At 35.7% G+C, this 20,788-nt stretch overlaps 1 protein-coding gene across 2 annotated transcripts in view; it reads right to left on the reverse strand.

Annotated features, from left to right (window-relative positions):
- Positions 1-20,719, reverse strand: part of LOC136028241 (E3 ubiquitin-protein ligase RFWD3-like) — a 29,761-nt gene extending 9,042 nt beyond the window's left edge. The window contains exons 1-2 of one of the 2 annotated variants that reach the window (XM_065705971.1): positions 20,578-20,719; positions 11,118-11,326 (exon numbers count right to left, since the gene is read on the reverse strand). In XM_065705971.1, the coding sequence (XP_065562043.1) occupies positions 11,118-11,326; positions 20,578-20,649 (281 nt within the window). In that variant the 5' untranslated portion in view covers positions 20,650-20,719. Of the gene's footprint in view, positions 1-11,117; positions 11,330-20,577 lie in introns of both variants that reach the window. The other variant, XM_065705970.1, reaches the window with a different exon arrangement.
- Positions 20,720-20,788: the final 69 nt, after the last annotated feature.

Below are 20,788 nucleotides of genomic sequence, written 5' to 3' on the forward strand. Positions count from 1 at the left end.
GTCATTTATATCCCCTTGTGCCCCCCGGCGTCCCCATTGTAGTTGTGTCCCTGTGTCCCGGTCGTCATTTATATTCCCTGTGTCCCGGTGGTCATTTGTATCCCGGTGTCCCGGTCTGTATATACATTCGTTTTTTAGTTTTGTTTTTCTCCTTTATTTTTTTCCTTTTTTCTTTTTTTTCTTTTTTAGTTTATTTAGATTTTTAGATTTTTTAGTTTTTTTATTAGTTTTTAGTTTTTTTGTAGTTTTTACCATTTTTTTAGTTTTTTTAGTTTTTTTTTACTTATGTCCTGGTCGTCATTTATACTCCCTGTGTCCCGGTCGTCATTTGTGTCTCGGTGCTTTGTTGATTGCTAATTTATATTATATTTATATTTTTTATATTTATTAATATTTTTTTAGTTTTCTTTTTCTCTTATTTTTCAGTTTTTTCCTTTTTTTTAGTTTTTTCTTTTTTAGTTTTTAGTTTTTTTTTGTTTTTTACCTTTTTTTAGTTTTTTTAGTTTTTTAGCTTTTTTAGTTTTTTTATTAGTTTTTAGTTGTTTTTTTTAGTTTTTGCCTTTTTTTAGTTTTTTCAGTTTTTTTTAGTTTTTAGTTTTTTACCTTTTTTTAGTTTTTTTTAGTTTTTTAGCTTTTTTAGTTTTTTTTCTTTTTAGTTTTTTTTTGTAGTTTTTACCTTTTTTAGTTTTTTTTCTTCTTTTGTATTAGTGTGAAATAATTCAGACGTCATATGCGGACAAACACGACGTCACTCGACAGACAGACAGACAGACATAACCCACAAACAACTTATTTTTATATATATTTATTCATATTTTTTTAGTTTTCTTTTTCTCTTTTATTTTTCAGTTTTTTCCTTTTTTTTAGTTTTTTTCTTTTTTAGTTTTTAGTTTTTTTTAGTTTTTTACCTTTTTTTTAGTTTTTTTAGTTTTTTAGCTTTTTTAGTTTTTTTATTAGTTTTTATTTTTTTTGTAGTTTTTGCCTTTTTTTATTTTTTTCAGTTTTTTTTTAGTTATTAGATTTTTACCTTTTTTTAGCACAAACAACTTATTTTTATATATATTTATTCATATTTTTTTAGTTTTCTTTTTCTCTTTTATTTTTCAGTTTTTTCCTTTTTTTTAGTTTTTTCTTTTTTAGTTTTTAGTTTTTTTTAGTTTTTTACCTTTTTTTAGTTTTTTTAGTTTTTTTAGTTTTTTAGTTTTTTTATTAGTTTTTATTTTTTTTGTAGTTTTTGCCTTTTTTTATTTTTTTCAGTTTTTTTTTAGTTATTAGATTTTTACCTTTTTTTAGTTTTTTTTAGTTTTTTAGCTTTTTTAGTTTTTTTTCTTTTTAGTTTTTTTTGTAGTTTTTACCTTTTTTAGTTTTTTTCTTCTTTTGTATTAGTGTGAAATAATTTAGTGTGACGTCACCTGATCCATCCACAGATCCACACACAGACAACTTATTTTTATATATATAGATATATATATATATATATATATATATATATATATATATATATATATATATATATATATATATATATATATATATATATATATATATATATATATATATATATATATATATATATATATAGTATTAACAAAATGTTCAGAAACTTCCATCAAAAATGCTAGAAAAGCACCAGCAAGTATTTTTAAAATTTGGTTTAACATAGCTTCATGGTTCAAAATTTATTTTTAATGTAATTTTTATATTTATTTTCAATGCTGTAATAAGTACAATTTTTTTCTTATCATTCGCTTTCTGTAAAGCGCCAATGACGCAGTAGGTTTTAGACTTTTACAGTGAGGGAAGGAGGTAATACAGAAACTCTTGTTTGCATTGATTTTATTCGTTCCAAGATTGATTTCTATATTCATTTTAAGTTTCACTCGTTTTACGATTTAATTCTTCATTTATATAAATGAGGATTTTTTATTCCAAAATAAAACTATGTATCTGGACAGAGTCTTAGCTAGAAGACTTTTGAAGACCAAAGACTTTTGAGATGGAACTTGAAAAAACAAAACCCAAAAGACGAATATATCAAAAAGCAGACGTTCTTTAATTCTAGAAACCAATTTCAGCAGACTTTCGTCTTTTCCTTTGGAACGTCCAAGCACCCTAAACGTGTGAATGCATGTATATTGGTGTTTTCTCAAGGAACAAAGGATCACAATCGAGAAATGAAAAGTTGTTATCAAGGGCGAATTGCACTCACTCACTTTCCGCTGAATTATTTTTAAATAGAAGTAGTTGATAAATTTGGTAAATTTTTCGATTCACTGACTATTGAGATAGCTAAGAAAAATAGATAGCTTTTAGAGTAAGAATTTCAGCTTGAATCCAAATATAGTACTCATTTCCATTGCAAATTTACTTTACTGCAACACCACATCCCTAATAGTCAAATATATATCCCAAATGGTATATGCAATAAATTTTTCATTGTTTTGATAAACCATAAATAAATTTGAGGATAAGAGTTATGGATGGAAATTTCGGTGCATATATACGATCCAGGGTATAAATTTGATCATTCGGAGATGGGCGTAAAGTAATTTTGCGACAAAAATGAATTATACATTTGGAGTCGGGATGAAATTCTTATTCTAAAGGTATTTTTATTTTTATTTTTAGCTCTCTGATTAATTAGTCAATCGAAAAATTTATCATAAATTCAAATGCCTTGGGTCAATTTCAAGGTATACACTTGACCATTAGGGGGGTGGGTGTAAAGTAGTTTTGCGACAGAAATAAATTATATACTTGGAGTCAGGATGAAATTCTCATTCTAAAGTCATGTTTATTCCTTAGCTCTCTCAATAATTAGTGAATTGAAAAACATACCATAAATTCAAATGCCTAGGGTCAGTCATAGACATTAGTCAGCAATGCAGTAATGAAATAGATACACGCATAGAAACGGCATAATTATATTTGACAGTTCCATATTTGGTTCCATATGTGGATTCTAAATCCATGTTTATTCTTAGTTTTCCCCATTTAAATGTGTTACAAAATAGCAAACACCAGCCGAGGACACAATAGCAATCAGTTTATTACATCACAACAGGCGTATAATTCACTTATATTTCAACGGGCTCGCACGAAAACGATTCTATTCGGCTGAGAGCACTGAATAAACTGGATCTCAATCCTTTTTTGATCCTTAATAAGTTATAATTACAATATAATTTATAAAAATAATATCCTTTATAAATCCCTTTTTATTCTTTATAATAGCATTTAGTTTCTTACGTCACAACAGGTGTATAATTCACTTATATTTCAACAGGCTCGCACGAAAACCATGCTATTCGGCTGAGAGCATTGAATGAGCTCTAGTTCTTTTAATGAACTTAAGGAAGTCGATACGCTTAGAATGTGTGAAGTGGATACACTTAGAATGTGTAAGAACCAGGAGGAGGCTGAAGAAGAAGAAGAATCAGAAGTTGGAAGCTGAATCACCAGTGACCTCTCGTAGAAATAGTTATTTGACCTTTGCAGATTAAAATGTCATGCACTTCTTCTATGTATCAAGTCTAGAATTTTCAGGAAAAAAAATTCCCGCCTCCGCTGCAAATTGGAGTTTTAAAGGTCGATGTAAAAAAAAATTACAAGTATTCTCGCTTCTTTATTTTGACGCTTCTGAAGTGGTTTTATATGCGTCCAAAAATTGTTCAGACATATGATTAAAAAGTAATTTAAATAAGATGCATTAAAGAGGGGTGAATTATCTTTAAAACCGAAAATGGAAAAATGTGTTTTACAAAATAATGATGATGGAATTTTACTATTTCCAGTCCCCCTCCATTGTAACATTTTATTAAAAAGAACACATGGTTTAGAGTGTCAAATCTGTTTTAATATCAAAGGACACGGTAATTATTATCCAAATAATGATTTAATTTTAGTGAAAAAAAGAAACTGCAACTGCTTGTTTTGTTGAATGGTCAGCTCAAAATCTAAGCTAAGTCTCGGTAAAGAAATATATTCTATCTAAATAAAAAAATTTTTTCTTATAAAATTCTCTCCATGATTTTAGACAATGATGAAAATATTGCAACTGGGAGACAGTTATATTTATATTAGATTTATCTCCTTTTTATGCAATGGAAATCCATGTGCAATTTTCCATCTACTAGGAAATGTACCTGAACGAATATATGAATTAATTACGCGAAGAAGTGGTTCAGGCGTAACACGTGCAATATTTTGTTGCAGGCTATTAGAAAGTTTATCATGCCTTTATGAATCCCATTTTTAAATTATTAAGAACCTAAAAGTTCTTCCAAAGTTGCTAAATTCACCTTGTATGTTCAGAAGATGGGAGATATTGCTTACGGCACCCAAGGTAAAGACGGTAAAAATTTCCTGAGACAACACAACAGGTGATCCAATAATTTCAAAACACTATATATTGATCTATGTGATCTAGAGGCTGAAAAAATCCTCTCTACCTTGAAAAGGTTCAACAACAGATTCTGCCCTTACAAAATTCCGGGCTCATAAAAGCTATGATTGCATCTTCTACAATTTCAACTTTCAAATTAATGCAGGCTACTTAGTGTTTTCAGTTTATTTTATTAGTGATGTCAGTTAGGTTCATTTTCTTCTGCCTATTTGGTGGAAATTCAAATTCAACAAGCCCAAGGATACCTTCCCACAGGTGCCGCCGAAATTATCGATTTTAATCCACATCATATAGCCCGTCGTATATTTCCAAAGGTAAGGTAAGCTTCAACACCATTTCAGTATGTTGAAAAATTTGGCTTGCATTAGACAGTTTTGAACAAACTGCCATCGTTTTTTTCCTGTCATTGGACAAAGTGCCACTGTTTTATTTTGTCCATGCAAAAACGGCCATCATTCTTTTATCATCAGATAAAATACCATAGTTTTTCTTTTTATTTTTGCAAAAGTGTAGTCGTAGTAGTAGACAGGTTTAATAGCAAAAACTTGACAGCTATCGCTGGTTTGTGTTTCTTTGCAACATATACAAAATCAAGCTACGCTTGTAAATATAAATCAAACTATAAATATTAACTCTTATTATACATTTTGAAAAAAACCAGGACCAAAGAATTACCATATCGGTTTGTTCTTGATTTAACGAGAACTAACTTATCTTGCTTTCTCGTTCTTGATGGTAGAGGTTGATCAGGTAGAATGTCATGGTGCTGAAATTTAGAAAGCAATAACTTTCCAAAACTCATTATCAGTGTTTCGTACCGGTTTTGGAGTGACGGCAGTCCTAGCACTTCCAGAGCCTTTTCGTAGAGGATGTCTCGGCGGCCCAAGATGATCGATACCGTTTCTCGTTTCTGATCGATACCGGCCCAAGATGATCGATACCGCTCGTTTCTATATATATATATATATATATATATATATATATATATATATATATATATATATATATATAGACCGATTCAAGCTCCTGACAAAGATACACTGTTCTAAGTGCTGAGGGCACCCAAACAGGGCACACATATTCCAGAATGGGGCAGACATACGCTATGTATGCATACTTAATACTCTCTGTGTTCGCACTGAATCTACGCATACCGTACTTTTAACCACGCTTTCAATATGTGCGGCAAAGCTGAAATCATTGGAGAAAGTAACTCCAAGGATCTTGATACTGCTTGTTAGAAGGAATGGAACATTTGGCTCCATAACATCACTTTTTAGCGGGTTAAAGCGCACCATCTTTGACTTGTTCACATTAATCTCAAGATTTAGCTCCACGCACTCTTTTGTGAAAACACTGAAAAAATTTGAACTGAATTGTGGCGTCACAACTCTATTTTGTACTAAATATTTCAGGATAAATGACAGGTCGTCCACGAACTTGTAGCGGTCGTCATAGTCAGCTATGAGGAAGTTAATTACAGACAGGAATACAATAGCTGCAAGCTTAGTGCCTTGAGGGGCTCCACAGGTGGATGAGGACCATTCGGAAGTACTATCACCTTCGTAGAGAGTAAACACACGATGCATCCTCTGACTGAGAAAGTCCAACCCGAGCGTAAGAGTCTTTTTTTAGCCCCAATTAGCTTGAGATTAAGGTCAGCTACAATGTGATTGATTAAATCAAATGCCTTTCGGAAATCTATGGCACCAAGGTCTACAAAACTGTGACCTTTTTCGACCCACTTGAGGAGAATATCGTAGATCCGCACTAGGTACACTGAGGTATTACAGTCTTTCAGTCCGCCGTATTGTCTCTGGTCGATAGATCCCTTGATTTGATCAAGTAAAACCCTCATAATAAAGGTCTCGGTCACTTTTGCCAGGCATGGTGTTTGCGAAATAGGTCTTAGTTTATCCTTTCCTTGCAAAAAGTGTTATTACCATTTCTATCATCGTAACAAGTGCCATTATTTCAATCCGTCACTATTAAAGGTGGCATCATTTTATATTATGCAATTAAATAAAATAAAAGTTTGTTTTTTTTTCAACTGAAACGAAGGAGCAATATTAAAACTTAAACGAACAGAAATTATTACGTATATGAGGGGGATTATCCCTCTTCAATACCTCCGTCTTCACGCTTAAGTTTTTTAGTATTTAAAAAATGCTTCTTATTGTTTTAATTAAAGACTTTCGCGTTTAAAGAATCGTTTTGAAATTAATTGGGTCAAAATTCAAAATTTGGCGTAAAGGACGAGGTGTTGAGGAGAGGGTAACATTCATAATATACTATTTTGGGGGTGATACCTGACACGGGGATGCCATGGATATTCTGTGGTAGCCACAACACTTGGCTGGGTAGAGAATTTAAAGTGGCGAAACCCTATAGGCAAGTGTATTCTCCTGATGAGCCCTTGTGTTGGGTTGTTGCCTCTGAATTATTTGTCTTTATTATTTTTTCTATTGTTTGGTAAATGACGACTTATACTTATTGACGATATGACTGCCTGTCGATGGATTATTCTTTATGGTTGATTGTGTATGGCTATGCTGTTTTACCTATGTGATTGTATGGATGAGTAGGGTTAAGGCCTCATTCAAGTGCTGGTCTATAGTAATCACTAATTTAGGAAAACAGTCTTCCTTTTCTCCTTCTGTCTCTTTTTTTTTATGTGTTTGTGTTGTTGCATTGGTGATTTCTCTTTTCATTATAATAATTTCTGCTCGCTTTAAATTTTAATGTTGCTCCTTACTTTCAGTTGTAAAACTAGTTTTTTATTGAATTTCTGGTTGTTTATAAAATAATACCAGGAAATCTGGCTCCATCTCCACGGAAAAATCCCCCTATCCGTGGAAATTTCCCCTAGACAGTTCAATCCCGGTGAAAAGCTACCCCGAACAAGTACCCTTAACATCTCCCCATGTAAAATTGAGTCGGGAAAGAGGATGCAAGATATAAAAAGAATTTCGTGAAGGAATTCTGGTAAATTCCCCCAGTGTAAAATTTCCCCTGAAACGTTTACCCTCTGTAAGCGGCCCTCCCCATGTAAAATTCTCCCTGTGAAAAATTCCCCCAGGAGAAATTTCATCTCCCTCCATCCGAAAAATGTAGGCATACTTCCCAGTAGCAAATAGTGTACGTAAACAATGGATAAAATTTATAACTTAAAGACCTTTTGCAGAGTCTATGGGGCGTTATCTTATCTCCAGAGACATATAGTATAGTAAAAATGTGGTTTGACCTCAAACAAATTGCTATACAAATGATTCTTTCCCTATCCGACTTAAAAAAATATGTTGCTGATTCCGAATCCAAAAGTTTATTGCTCAAGCTCTTTCACAAATTTGAGTTTTTTTAGGTTGAATTTGAGGTTGAGGCAAAAAATGTTGATTGAGTAAATAGCAACAAATATAATTAGATACATCATTTCTATACTCTTTTATGCTGATGAACATGAAACTAAATGTTTAAAGTCCAAAGAATTGCTTGGGGCTTAAAGCTTTAAGAGAGAGTGAGGTTGGGGGAGAAGTTCTAGGAAAATTTAGAAAAAAAAGGGGTCAACCTCGAACAATTTGTTACACAAATGATTTTTTCACCATCCAACTAAAAAAAAATGCGCTGAAGCCAAATCCAAAAAGCTTGCCGCTCTATCTCTTTCACAAATTTGAGTTTTTTTAGGTTGAGGGTGAATTTATTAACGTAAAGCTCCAACACACCATAGACCAGGTGCTCAAGAAGGGCTTCTGTTTGTGATAGGGGATTTCAACGCCATCGTTGGACAATCAAATGCAAGTTTTGAAGACGCAATGAGCAAGTTTAGACATGAGCGACAAAATTTTAGGGGGAAAATGCTCATAGATTTTTGGCATAACCAGCTTTTGACATAGGGAACGCAGAAAAGTTACATGGAGATCCCCAGATGGCCGAACGTCAAATATGATTGACCTTATAGTGGTCCGTAAACGTTGGAAGTCGTCAGTAATGAATACAGTATCTTTAGCCGGTGGTGATTTCGACTCGGACTATGTTCTAGTCATGTTACAACTCCGTATGCGCTTCTGAAAGCCCCAACTGCCCGAGAAAAGCTACCCAAGATACCGTGTTGATCTGCTGAAAAACATCAAAACAAGAAACAAGTATAATACCTCTCTCTCGATTAAGCTGTCAAGCATCCAACTCATGGAGTCTCAACTACAGAGGAAGTCGACCGTTTGGTCAATGAAAGCGCCTCAATCATCAGAAAAACGGCCAATAAAATCTTGGGACTACAGTCCCCCTCAGACAAACCATGGATCACACCCGAAATCATCGATATCTGCACTGAAAAACGTATTTACGCCAACAAACAAGATCGACAAAGTTAAAATGAATACAAGAGGCTAAAATGTCGAGTAGAAAAAAAAATACGGCGGGCTCTGCACCAATACATCAAAGACAAAAGCCATGGATACGAATACGACTTTAAAAAGATGAATGCCATAGCATGTACAAAAAAGTGCGGGAGCTGTCGAAAAAGAAAACCACAGAAGCAAAAACCCTATTAGATAAAAATGGGCCTAACCTAACCTAAATGCAGCTTTATCACTCGCAAAAACCACAGACGGCATATCCATTGGAGGGAAACTTGTTGACAAACTAGCGTACGCAGAAGACCTCGTGAAATTAAACAGTCATGAACATTTCCTCTAAACAGACATAAACGAGATAGTCTCAGAAACTGAAGCCCTTGGGGTGGTTGTGAACACAGCAAAAACAAAAGTCATGCGACGAGATAGTCTCAGAAACCGAAGCCCTTGGGATGGTTGTCAACACAGCAAAAACGAGTCATGCGGGGATCTAGGGACTCTGCACCCAGAGCCATACAGCTAAAGATAAAAGGAGAGCAAATTGAAAATATGGAATTTTTCTTCTACCTCGGTAATCTTTTAACATCTAACGATTGGTCAAAATCAATTAGATGTAGACTGGGCCTTGCAACCAGCAGCTTCAAGAGCCTACCATTAATTTGGAAAAGTAAATTACTATCATATAGCAGATATGCCGTTTTGGCAATCTTGATGCATGCAGTGCATATTGATTTATTAAACATCAACCTCAACATTCCGTAAAATTTCAACCTAATGCCCTTAGCCGTTCTTCAGACACTGTAGATATGCCCTCTGACAACCAGGTTGCACAGACTGTCTTCTGACTTAGTTCAGCGTCCCCCCAAACAATACCTAAAAGTTTCAACTTAATACCCTTAGCTGTTCCTAGAATACTGTAAATACTCTGTTTCGATAGCCTAGATCCACAGTATCTTTTGATTTACCTAAACATCGCCCTAAATATTTTTCAAAAGTTTCAAACTAATATTCTTGGCTGTTCTTGATATATTGCAAATTTCTCCTTTTGACAGTCTGGATCCAAACGATGTTTTTTGACTTAGTTGAACATCCCCCCGAAGATTCCCTAAAAGATTTAATTTAAGACCATTAGCTGTTCCTGAGATACTGTAGATACGCCCTTTTGAAAATCTGGATACAACGAAAATTCTCCTGATTTAATTCAACATCCTCTGCAGCATTCCCTGAAAGTATCATCTTAATACCCTTAAACATTCCTGAGATATTGCACAAGTCCCCTTTTCCATTTAGTTTAACATCCTTCTCAACATTCCATGAAAGTTTCAACTTAATGCCCTTAGTTGTTTCTAAGATATTGTAGAAATATCATTTTGACAACCTACTTACACATTACATCTTCTGATTTAGTTCAAGATCCCTCTCAACACTCCCTGAAAGTTTAAACTTAATATTCTTAGTCGTTTCTGACAAGTTCCAGATACACCCTTTGACAACCTAGATGCATATAGTGTCTTTTGATTTACCTCCATGCCCTCTCAAAATTCCCTCAAAGTCCTAACTTAATATCCTCAGCCATTTCTCTGATACTGCAGATATGCCCTTTTGACAACCTGGATGCACACATTGTATTTTGGTTTATCTCAACATTGCTAGGTAGTTTCAACTTAATGCCCTCAACCATTCTTGAGATATTTTAAATACAGTCTTTTGACAACCTAGATACATACTGTGCCTTTCCATTTAGTTCAACTTCCCCAGCTCCCCTTTAACATACACTGAAAATTTCAACTTGATACCTGTGGCTGTTAATAAGATATTTTAGATATATCATTTTGACAACCAGGTTGCACACGTCTTCTGATTCAGTTCAACTAACCCCTAAACATTATCTGAAAGTTTCAACTTAATATTCTTAGCCGTACCTGAGTTATTGCAGATAAGCTATGTCAATAGCCTGGATGCACAAGGGGTTCTTTGATTTAATTTAATATTTCCCTCAATACTTTCTAGAGATTTCAACCTAATAACCTTAGGGTTTCCTGAGATATAAAACAAAAAGTTTGTTATCTTTTTATTTATTTGATATTATATTTTGCGGACACTGCTGTAGCATGTGTTGCCAAAATATCTGCTGAGACTGTATTCACGATGTTACTCACTGTCTCACAAATTTCCTGCTTATCATCTCTTGTTTTGTACAGAACTATAGGAAGATATGAGAAACAAGAAAATTGGTCACCTAGCTCTGCTGCTTTCTTTAAAACATCAAAAAAATTACTCCAGATGGCAATTGTTTATGCTAAATTTGACATAACTGGATAAGAATAGGCAATTTGTTCCTAAGTTGATATAAGCACACTTACTTCTCGATACATTTCTTGCCATAAAGATGTCCACATGCTAAGCATGCCACCCTATGTGATCCTGCAGTAGTCCAGGGTTCAAAACATATTGAGCAAACTGTTTCTTCATCACTATCTGGTTCATCATGCTCACTTCCCTGTTCAATGGTGTCTTTTCCTTCATCCGCAACAAAGGGTATTATACTTGTGAACACCTCAGGCTCTTGAACCTGCTAGAACAAAAATAATATAGATAGAATAAATGAACAATGTTTAGAACAACATTGATATGCACCATGTTTCTGTCATTGTCACATGGTACTTTTAGTTAATGAAAAGGATCCTATGGTAACAAATTATGGGTTTATATCTACATTTTTATGTGTGGGAATGAACCAAACAAAGTGAACAACTTTATAAGAAGTTGCAAAAAGATTTATCAAGAATATTCAATCCTAGTCTAGGCATTGATGATGGACAACTTCCCCCACCCCACCTTAAAAAAGAAGTGGTTGGTGGAAAGTTATTCTTGACCTTGGCAAATATATTGGACATTTAAACCTCTAAAACACTTAAATCACTTTTTAATATGAACTAGGTTACAGGCTCTATAGCTCTCAGAACAACAGATTTAGGTGGGTTGAGTGTAACTTTGTCTATTCAGTATTTTTGTTTAGTGTTTGTAATATTTTAGTGTTTTTAACTATATCTTCCTATAATACACTCCTGTTTTTATCCTGATAAGCTTTGTTTTTTTTTATCCAATAGAAAGGTATTAGAAATTAATTTTCCTGAATAGGATAGCTAGCACAAGTACATAAAAAATAAAATAAAACAGAAGCCCGAGGGTTCCTTGGCAAGTTTTTGGAGGTTCTTACTAAATCATTCATCAGTAGTAGTAATGCATGGTGTGCACAAAGGACAGGGATATAATCAACGCCATTATGGTGTGTGAGAATGAGCCAAGAATAGTAGATAAATGAAGAATAATATTTCATCCATGAGGTTGTCAGATTTGATTGAGCTTTCCAGTGTAAAATGCTAATAATTGAAATATTTGTAATGCTAAGATTTGATTGAGTGTTTCACTCATAAATATATTTTTAGGCTGAAAGGTAACTTTGAAAGCTCTCTTTTGAATATTTTAAAGCTTTTACAACACATGCTACAACCAATAAGCATACTCAAGGCAAAGTAAAACATCCACTTCAATGGTGCCTATGTGCCTGTAATAAATGCTGTAATGGTGCCTATCATACAAGACATGTGTCTTCTGGTTATTGATTATTCTGCCGACCACTTTTTATGGAAGGAGTATCCTTACAAAATTGGGAAGTGGTTCATTCAAGCGGAAATTGAAAGTTTAAGGGCCCTTTATAAGAGTCAAAAGTGACTGGAGGGTGGCAAACCCCCCTCCTGTCCTCTTTTTTTTATTAAAACACCCCCATAACCATTTAATACACCTGTTTAGTGTTTTCAGATAGCCATTTCATTCGTATTTGTTGAAGGTCCAGTACATGGCCTCCAGAAATAATATAATCCTCATGGCCCCTGGGGCAAGAGCCATAAATTATGCAAATTGCCACTATTTACAGATAGGTCTTATAAATATCATGTCAGTGAGTGGCTTGAAACTTTTAGACATTGAGATCCTGATCAAAAGAACAACATAATGTCTAATGGGAGAGGGGAGGGAGGCTGTGAAAGGGCCTCAAATTTTTTGTCACATGTTCAGCTTAAAAGGTACAGCCATATATCCTTGGTCTTTGGCCAAGAGGAACCTTATGTGCTAAAAAAAAAAGTTTCAGGCCATAATCCTCTGCAAAAATTAGGGCCAAAAACCTTCTGTTCCAATGGGCTCACAGCTTATATCCTTAAGCCCTTTTGCTAAGAAGATCCAAATGCAGAAACTAACCATCCAACCCCCTAGCCCCCATCATATTAAAATATTGTGATAACCATTTCATTGAGAAATGTTGAAGGTCTAATAAGTATGGGCCAAGGTTCAAAATCAACCCCACAGTCCCAAGAGTAATGGCACTGAAGCATGTAAATTGACCATTAGCACAGATGGGTTTTAGCAGAAAAGACAGCCCTGTTTGGTCCTTGAAGTCCAATCAGCTGAGAACTCCCAGGGATTGTTTGCTAGATCAAGATTCCTAAGCTTCGCCAAGGGTAATGTACTGGAAACAAGATGTGCCCCTCAGTAAATCCAAAGACACTGTGTGCATGGCAACCAAGTTTTTGAATTGTCTGTAGTATCTTGGGAACAGCTTAGGGGTGGGGCCAATTTCAAACTTTCAAATCTGGACTTTGGACTAGAAATCTGGACAAAAATTTGGACTTGGAAGGGGGTGGAGGTAAATTGAAAGACACCCAGGTCTTCAAAACAGCCTACCAGCAATAGATCAGTCACAGCTTAGAGATGGGTTAAAACTTTCTGGTACTATTTGGGAAAGAAAAGGAGAGGGTGGAGCAATGGGCTTTTGTGTTGTGGGAAGGGGTAATATTCAAAACTATTTTAGACCCTCTCTGATCCATCAAAAGGTTTTACACTATAAGCTCCCACATAAATTATAATATATGTGCAAAAGACAATATATGTTGCCAAATTATCAAAAAAGCACATCTGCAATACCACAGGAAATCTTAAGGTATGTGAGTGTTGAGGAGGCAGGGGCAAGTGAAATGGAATTATGGCTCCAGGCAAGAGGGCAGAGCCAAATCAAAATACACTACATGAACCTAGGTTATCAAAATACCATATGTGTAATAGATTGGTAACAGCTCAGGGAACGGATTTGAAACTTTCATGTCATGTTGGAGAAGGAATAGGAGGACTTCGAATTTTATGTGGAGGTGAAAATTTTTCTCTCTCGTCCAACCAAAATGTTTTTGTATTACAAGCTCCTATGTAACTTATAATCTATTTGGACCCCCAGTTTGAGTTGAGCACTTTAAGCCCCTTTGGAGTCAGAATCTATTCATGATGAAGTAGCAATGTAAATCAAAAATACTATATTTCTTTGTATGGGCAATTATATTCCTCTTTGTATGGATAATTTTGATAGACTGTCTTAAGGAGCACAGGAAAGACAATGGGAGACCACAGAATCAAATGGGGAGGAAAAACTCTACTGGACTTAGATTATACTGATGATTTAGGCATCCTAGATAAAAGTATTTAGGAAGTCAAAGTAGTTAGGTTAGGCTAGGTTATGATTGCGAAAAAAGACAAAGATTGCATGAGGAATTGCATAAGAGAAGATTGAATGGGGAAGTGAACATAGTAATCAGAGGAAATAAGATTGTGTCAAAAAACTGCCAGCCTCTTGCGACGCGTCAGTCACCATTGCAGGAGAATATCATGGAATTATCGATATATCTGGTACCCCTTTAAGACTTGTAAATAGTTCCATAAGTAGTGTTTCCATTTGTGATAGTACTAGTGAAGTTGGCTCTCCCAAATATTCAGAAACTGAATCGTATGTTAGTGCTAGATCGGATACTAGAAACCATGAACTCATATTGGATACCATTTCTTTTAAATCATGTGATTCTGGATCAAGCAAAGCTAATGACGACAATACTGTTATTGAAGGACTAATGGTACTATATAGCAATGTAGACTGTATTACCACAAAGATGAATGAAATTATGTCGGTGATGTCAACGAGGCATGAAGCAAGTGTTTTTGCCTTCACTAAGGTGAAACCTAAACGTACTGCATTTGCTCTTACTGATACACAAATTCAAATGCCTGGATTTGAGCTATGCACCAATCTGTCAAAGCCAAATGGTAGAGGGATAGCAGTGTACGTCAGATCTCTGCTCCAGGTAAGGGCTCTTACAGTAAATTCAGATTACGAACCTTGGGTTGAACAAATATGGATAACGATTCTGCAGTGAAGTCTCCCTGTAGTCATAGGCTGTTTTTATAGAAGTCGCAGTTCCCCCTGTCAGACAAGTTACCTTCTAGCGATTGCATATTCTATTAATAATGTTATGAAGCATTGTTATAAGAATGTTCTTATTGTGGGAGATTTTAATTTATCAGAATTACACAGGATTGAGAGGTTTGCTGTTGCAGAAGGGGTTGAACACTCAAATTGCCCAGTTTTGGACTACCTTCATGAACATTTGCTATACCAAGCAATTGATTTTCCGACCAGGTATAGAAGCAGGCAGAACCCAACCCTAATAGACCTTTTGTTTATTAATGACCATGAGATGCTCATTAGTGTCGACTCGGAACCACCATTTGGAGCAAGTGACCATGTTGCAATTATTTGTATGCTTAGGTTGTACCCACAGAAGTATAATTGGATTAAGCATATGTACACAAATTACAACCAGGTCAGACATGAGCTAGCAAACCAGGATTGGTCATTCATTGATGATAAGAATATGGAGGAGGCTTGGCTTGAAATGAAAAGGGTTTTAATTAAAGCAACAGAAAAACATACAGTAATTTCCTGGAAAAGAAGACCCAAAACCCTACCATTTATCACTCGTGATGTCAAGCAAGCTGTACGGAAAATGAAGAAGTATTGGAGCAAATATAAAAGTAGCCCCTCCCATGAAAACTATGAGAAATTTAAACAAACCCGGAATAAAGTTAGGTATCTCACAAGAAAGCTTACGACAGAATATGAAGAGGGATTGGCATTGGATTCAAAGTCTAATCCTAAGAGATTTTGGAAGTATGCTTCGGCTCGGAATCCGGGGAGACACTCAGTTACAGAACTACTTGTGAATGGCAATATAGTTAGTACACCAAATAATATAGCAGCTGAATTGAGTAGACAATTTAAGTCAGTGTTCACGCCTCCTGATGATGCCCCCTTACCAGAAGCACCAGAATATTCTATTGGGGAACCTATGCAAAAGATAACTGTGGTTGCCTCTGATGTGGAGAGGCGGCTGAAGCTGCTTAATCCTAACAAATCAATTGGCCCTGATGAGGTTCACCCAAGAGTATTGAAAGAAGCTCATGCGGAAATAGCCCTCCCCCTTACGAGCATGCTTCAGAAGTCTCTTGATACTAAGCAGATTCCTCAAGACTGGCAGGATGCAAACATTACACCTGTACACAAAGGAGGTTGCCGCAACAACGTTTCCAATTATCGACCCATTAGTCTTACATCTGTAGCTGGTAAAATCTTAGAAGGAATCATGAATACTCACATTGTTGAACACCTGACCACCAATGAGCTGCTCAATGATAGTCAGCATGGCTTTAGACATGGATGCTTGGTTGAAACTAATTTGATTGATGCGTATGATTATGTTACTGAGCATCTAGATCAAGCAATCCCTGTCGACTTAGTTCTATTGGATTTTGCGAAAGCCTTTGATAAAGTATGTCACCATTGACTAAGGACCAAGTTCTTTGCAATTGGAATACATAATGAAATCGTAGAGTGGGTGTTCCAGTTTCTTTCCGGGAGAAAGCAAAGGGTGAAATATTTGGAAAAAATGGACAGGTATTCTTTTCAGAAGATGTGGAAGTATTAAGTGGAGTGCCACAGGGAACCATCTTCGGAAAACTTTATTCAACATTTATGTTAATGATGCACCAACCACAGTCAAAAATAAAATAAGTCTTTATGCTGATGACTCCAAACTCATTGGAACTGTCAATACACCCGAAAAGAGAGCCTCTATGCAGAATGACCTGTGGGCACTTTTCCATTGGGAAACTTTGTGGAGGCTTGAATTCAATGTAAACAAATGTCAAACAATCCACTTTGGAAAGAAAAATGAGAAATGCCCTTATCATATGTTAGGGATGGATGGATCAAGACAGACTATTATGTCATCTGAAGTGGAGAGAGACTTGGGTGTCATAGTTGATAAAGAATTAAAATTCACTATACACACACAGACAGCTGTAGCCAAAGCACTCCATGCCCTAGGCATTATAAAAAGAACAATCACTAGCAGGTCACCTATGGTGATGACTAAATTATATGAGGCATTGGTCAGGCCTAATTTGGAGTTTGGCATGTATGTTGCTAGCCCCCTCAACAAAGGTGACCAGCAGAAGTTAGAAACAGTTCAGAGACGGGCTACAAAAGCAATTGAGGGATGCAAATATTTAAACTACTCATCCTGTCTGAAGAGGCTGAAACTCCCCACTCTTGTCTACAGACATAAAAGGGGTGATATTATCATGACGCATAAGCTCCTGAATTACAACTCTCCATTAAATAAGCTATTTCAACTTGACCAGTCTGCCAGAACTAGGGGGCATAGTCGGAAACTGTCTCAGAAGAGAGCTGCCACTAGACTACACAATAACTTCTTCACTTATAGAATAGTGAGTTTGTGGAATTCTCTCACCAAAAAAGCAGCCACTACCCCCAGCACTGCTGCCTTTAAAAGAGCCGTTGATGGAGAATGGTCATCAAAGCTGTGGCAAACTGAGTGGGATGCTGTTGAGATGTCCAACCATTGTCATCACTAACCAGCAAAACTACAGGATTTAATCCTTATTTCACTGGATAATGCAATTTAAGGTAATTTTAAGGTAAAATGAATGAACTTTTAGAGGCTTTGCCAGTTAAGGATGCTAGAATAGGTTTAAAATTAATAAATAAATATATTTGCAAATTTGATGGCAGGCCGTTAAGCCTCTACAAAACAAAAATCTTAATTTGCATTTCTTCTAAATTTGCATAAGGAGAAAATGTCACTTGAATAATATTCATCAACTTTCTTCTTGAATGTCCATAGGTTTGTGGAGCAGATTACTCTTTCTGGTAAGTTGTTCCAATGCTGAACAACTCGGTTGCCGAAAGTCCATTGGCCCATGTCCTTGTAAAAACGTTCCGTACTCACTTTGTACTGATGTCCTTGAAGATGATTTTTATTGAACTGCATGATTCTCTGGGCTGGCACGTTATCATAGGCTCCATTGCAGAGCTTGTACATTTCAATAAGATCACCACGATGAAATCTATAGGCGAGGGTTGGGATTTCAAGCTTTCTAAGCTGTTCTTCATAGGGAAGGAAGCGTAACCTGGGAGAGAATTTAGTTATCCTCCTCTGAACATTTTCGAGAGCATCTATGTCCTTGTTGTAGTATGGTCTTGTAGAACAATGTCCATACTCAATGATCGGGCAGACAAGGGACTTATAGAGCATAGCAAGCATTTTGTTGTCCTCGCACAAGAAGTTTCTTCTGATCATACCAGCAACTCTGGAAGCCTTCTTGATGACAGCTTCATAGTGGCTACTGAAGTTCAGTTCAGAATCCACTAAGATGCCTAGGTCTCTTTCTTCTCTACTAAGAGTGAGTGCAGCAGAACCAAGAAATGATGAGGATGAAAAGTTTTGTGGACCCAGAGTGAGGATATGACTTTTCTGGGTATTGATTTCCATGATCCACTTCTTCATCCAGTCATCGATTTGTTGGAGATCTGCCTGCAGGTGGTGAATGTCTTCACATGACAAGATGACGCGATAGAGCTTTGTGTCGTCCACATAGAGAATGATGTCAGATTTGATGCCCTCAACTAGGTCGTTGATGTAGAGATTAAACAGAAGGGGGCCGAGAATTGACCCCTGGGGTACTCTGCTAAGAACTTTTTCTTTGGTATTGCTGAGACAACCTTCTATGCACACAACTTGCTTTAACAAAGACTAGAATATTGGAAGGTACAGTGGTTGTGGTGGTAAAATATGGCTCTGAAGCATGAGCCCTCTAAAATGCATATGACAATTTCTGGGTACCCAACTGACTGACCATATCTCAGACAGTAGGGTGTATAAAAAATGTGGTTCAATCCCACTTTCTAGGGCTATAGCCTAATGAAAGATAAGTTGAGATGCCACAGGCAGGTTCTATCAATGAATGATGATAGATTGCCAATTTATCCTTTTTGGCCAACTGTCTAGGGCTAAATGGAAAGCATGTCATGCTTGTCTAGGGTGGGAGGATGTCAAAATAAAAGATTTAAAGGAAATGGGAGCTTCCTGGTGAGGTCTAAAGAGGGAGGCTTTTAATAGATTGGGATGGATGAGACCTCAGGCAGCTTGGTGATGTGATGAGTTGTTAGCAGCAGTTGTAGTAGGCCTAGTTTCAATATTGTAAAGATTGCAGGTATGTACCTATCTAACTTTCAACAATACATATTTTACCTTACTAACAGGTTTTCAGTTTCCTTTTTTATTTACTGGCTCTAGCCTAGTTTTTTGAAAATGTAATTCCTATTGGGCCATTTCAGGAGGAGTTATGCCATATAAAGCTTTCTTCTAAATCTGCAAAATCTAAATCCGTAAGATATTTTCAAATCTTAAAAGGCTTATAAATCAGGACTGAACACAGATATGAGGCTAAAACACTTTTCTTATGTATCATTTGAGCAGTAGGCTATGCATAGGCTATTGCTCACTGGAGCATTTTAATAAAATTAAGACTGTAAAGGGTTATCAAAGATCATTTCCATTTAGGGGGGAGAGAGGAAGTTATGGTAAAATTCTAGTTAATTGACTTCTTGCTCTATCAGAAAGGGTTTAGGTTAGGAAAATGAAACTTTCAGGGATAAATCTACAGGCTAAAGTATGTCCCTGGAAGGTAGATAACTTCAAGGACCACACCGCCTTTCCATGACGAAAGTAAAACAATTCAAAATAGGGATGATACCTTTTTATTGACAGTGAATAGATATAAAATTATTTAACTGGATATTTCAAACACATGTTTTACTGCTGATGATGAACACTGTATATGTGTTTGAAATATCTAGTTAAATAATTTTATATCTATTCACTGTCAATAAAATGTATCATCCCTATTTTGAACTGTTTTACTTTCATCCTGGAAGGTAGGCCTATTTGAAGCAACTACCTCTACTCCTTCTCCCTCTAGAGGGCCCTGACCTTTAAGAATATGAGTTTTATAAAAGTGAAACCTTGCAAAATAGATCTTCAGCTTGAATGAGGTAGAACAAAATTGTTTTCAGCTTCATAACTTTGCTCAATTTCCTTTTAGCCTATAAGGTTTTAAAGATATACAAATGCATTTCCAAAATTTTGAAAAAAACATTGATATGGCTCAAAATTATACTCAAATAACAGGAATTGCATTTTCAGAACTAAAGGCAGAGAAAAAGCAACAAGTAGGCCTAACTGAAAAATAAGGTAAAATGTTGTTTTGTCAAAATTTCAATAGGTATACCCCTGTCATGCAGGCAAACTTCAGGGCCCTCTAGAGGGAGAAGGAATGGAGGTGGGTACTTTAAAATAACATTTCATGACATACTTTAGCCTGTAGACCCATTCCTGAAAGTTTCCTTTTCCTAACCTTAACCCTTTCTGAGATAGTAAGAAGTCAATTAACTAGAATTTTAACGAAGTTACTACAAAATTATTTCCCAGGGATTGCTAAGGCTGTGTTGATTCATTTTAGTAGCCTATTTCATTAAATTTTTATTAATTATGTAGGCGCGGGCCTAGGCTATTGAAACTAGTTAACCTCAATGTCAGACGTAGCATCAGTATCCACTCGTCTTCTTTGTCTTAATGGACTCCTTTCTTCATTTGACATGAATAAGTTTCAATAAATCTTTTCAGAGTAGCAACCACCTGTTGTCAATTCAAATAAAAGGTTATCTACTACGACAGTGCCAAATATATATTGCGACCCGAAACAATTATCTCAAACAATATCGTGAAAAGTGTCGTAA

This window comes from Artemia franciscana, chromosome 6, assembly GCF_032884065.1.
Source record: "Artemia franciscana chromosome 6, ASM3288406v1, whole genome shotgun sequence".
NCBI lineage: Eukaryota > Metazoa > Arthropoda > Branchiopoda > Anostraca > Artemiidae > Artemia > Artemia franciscana.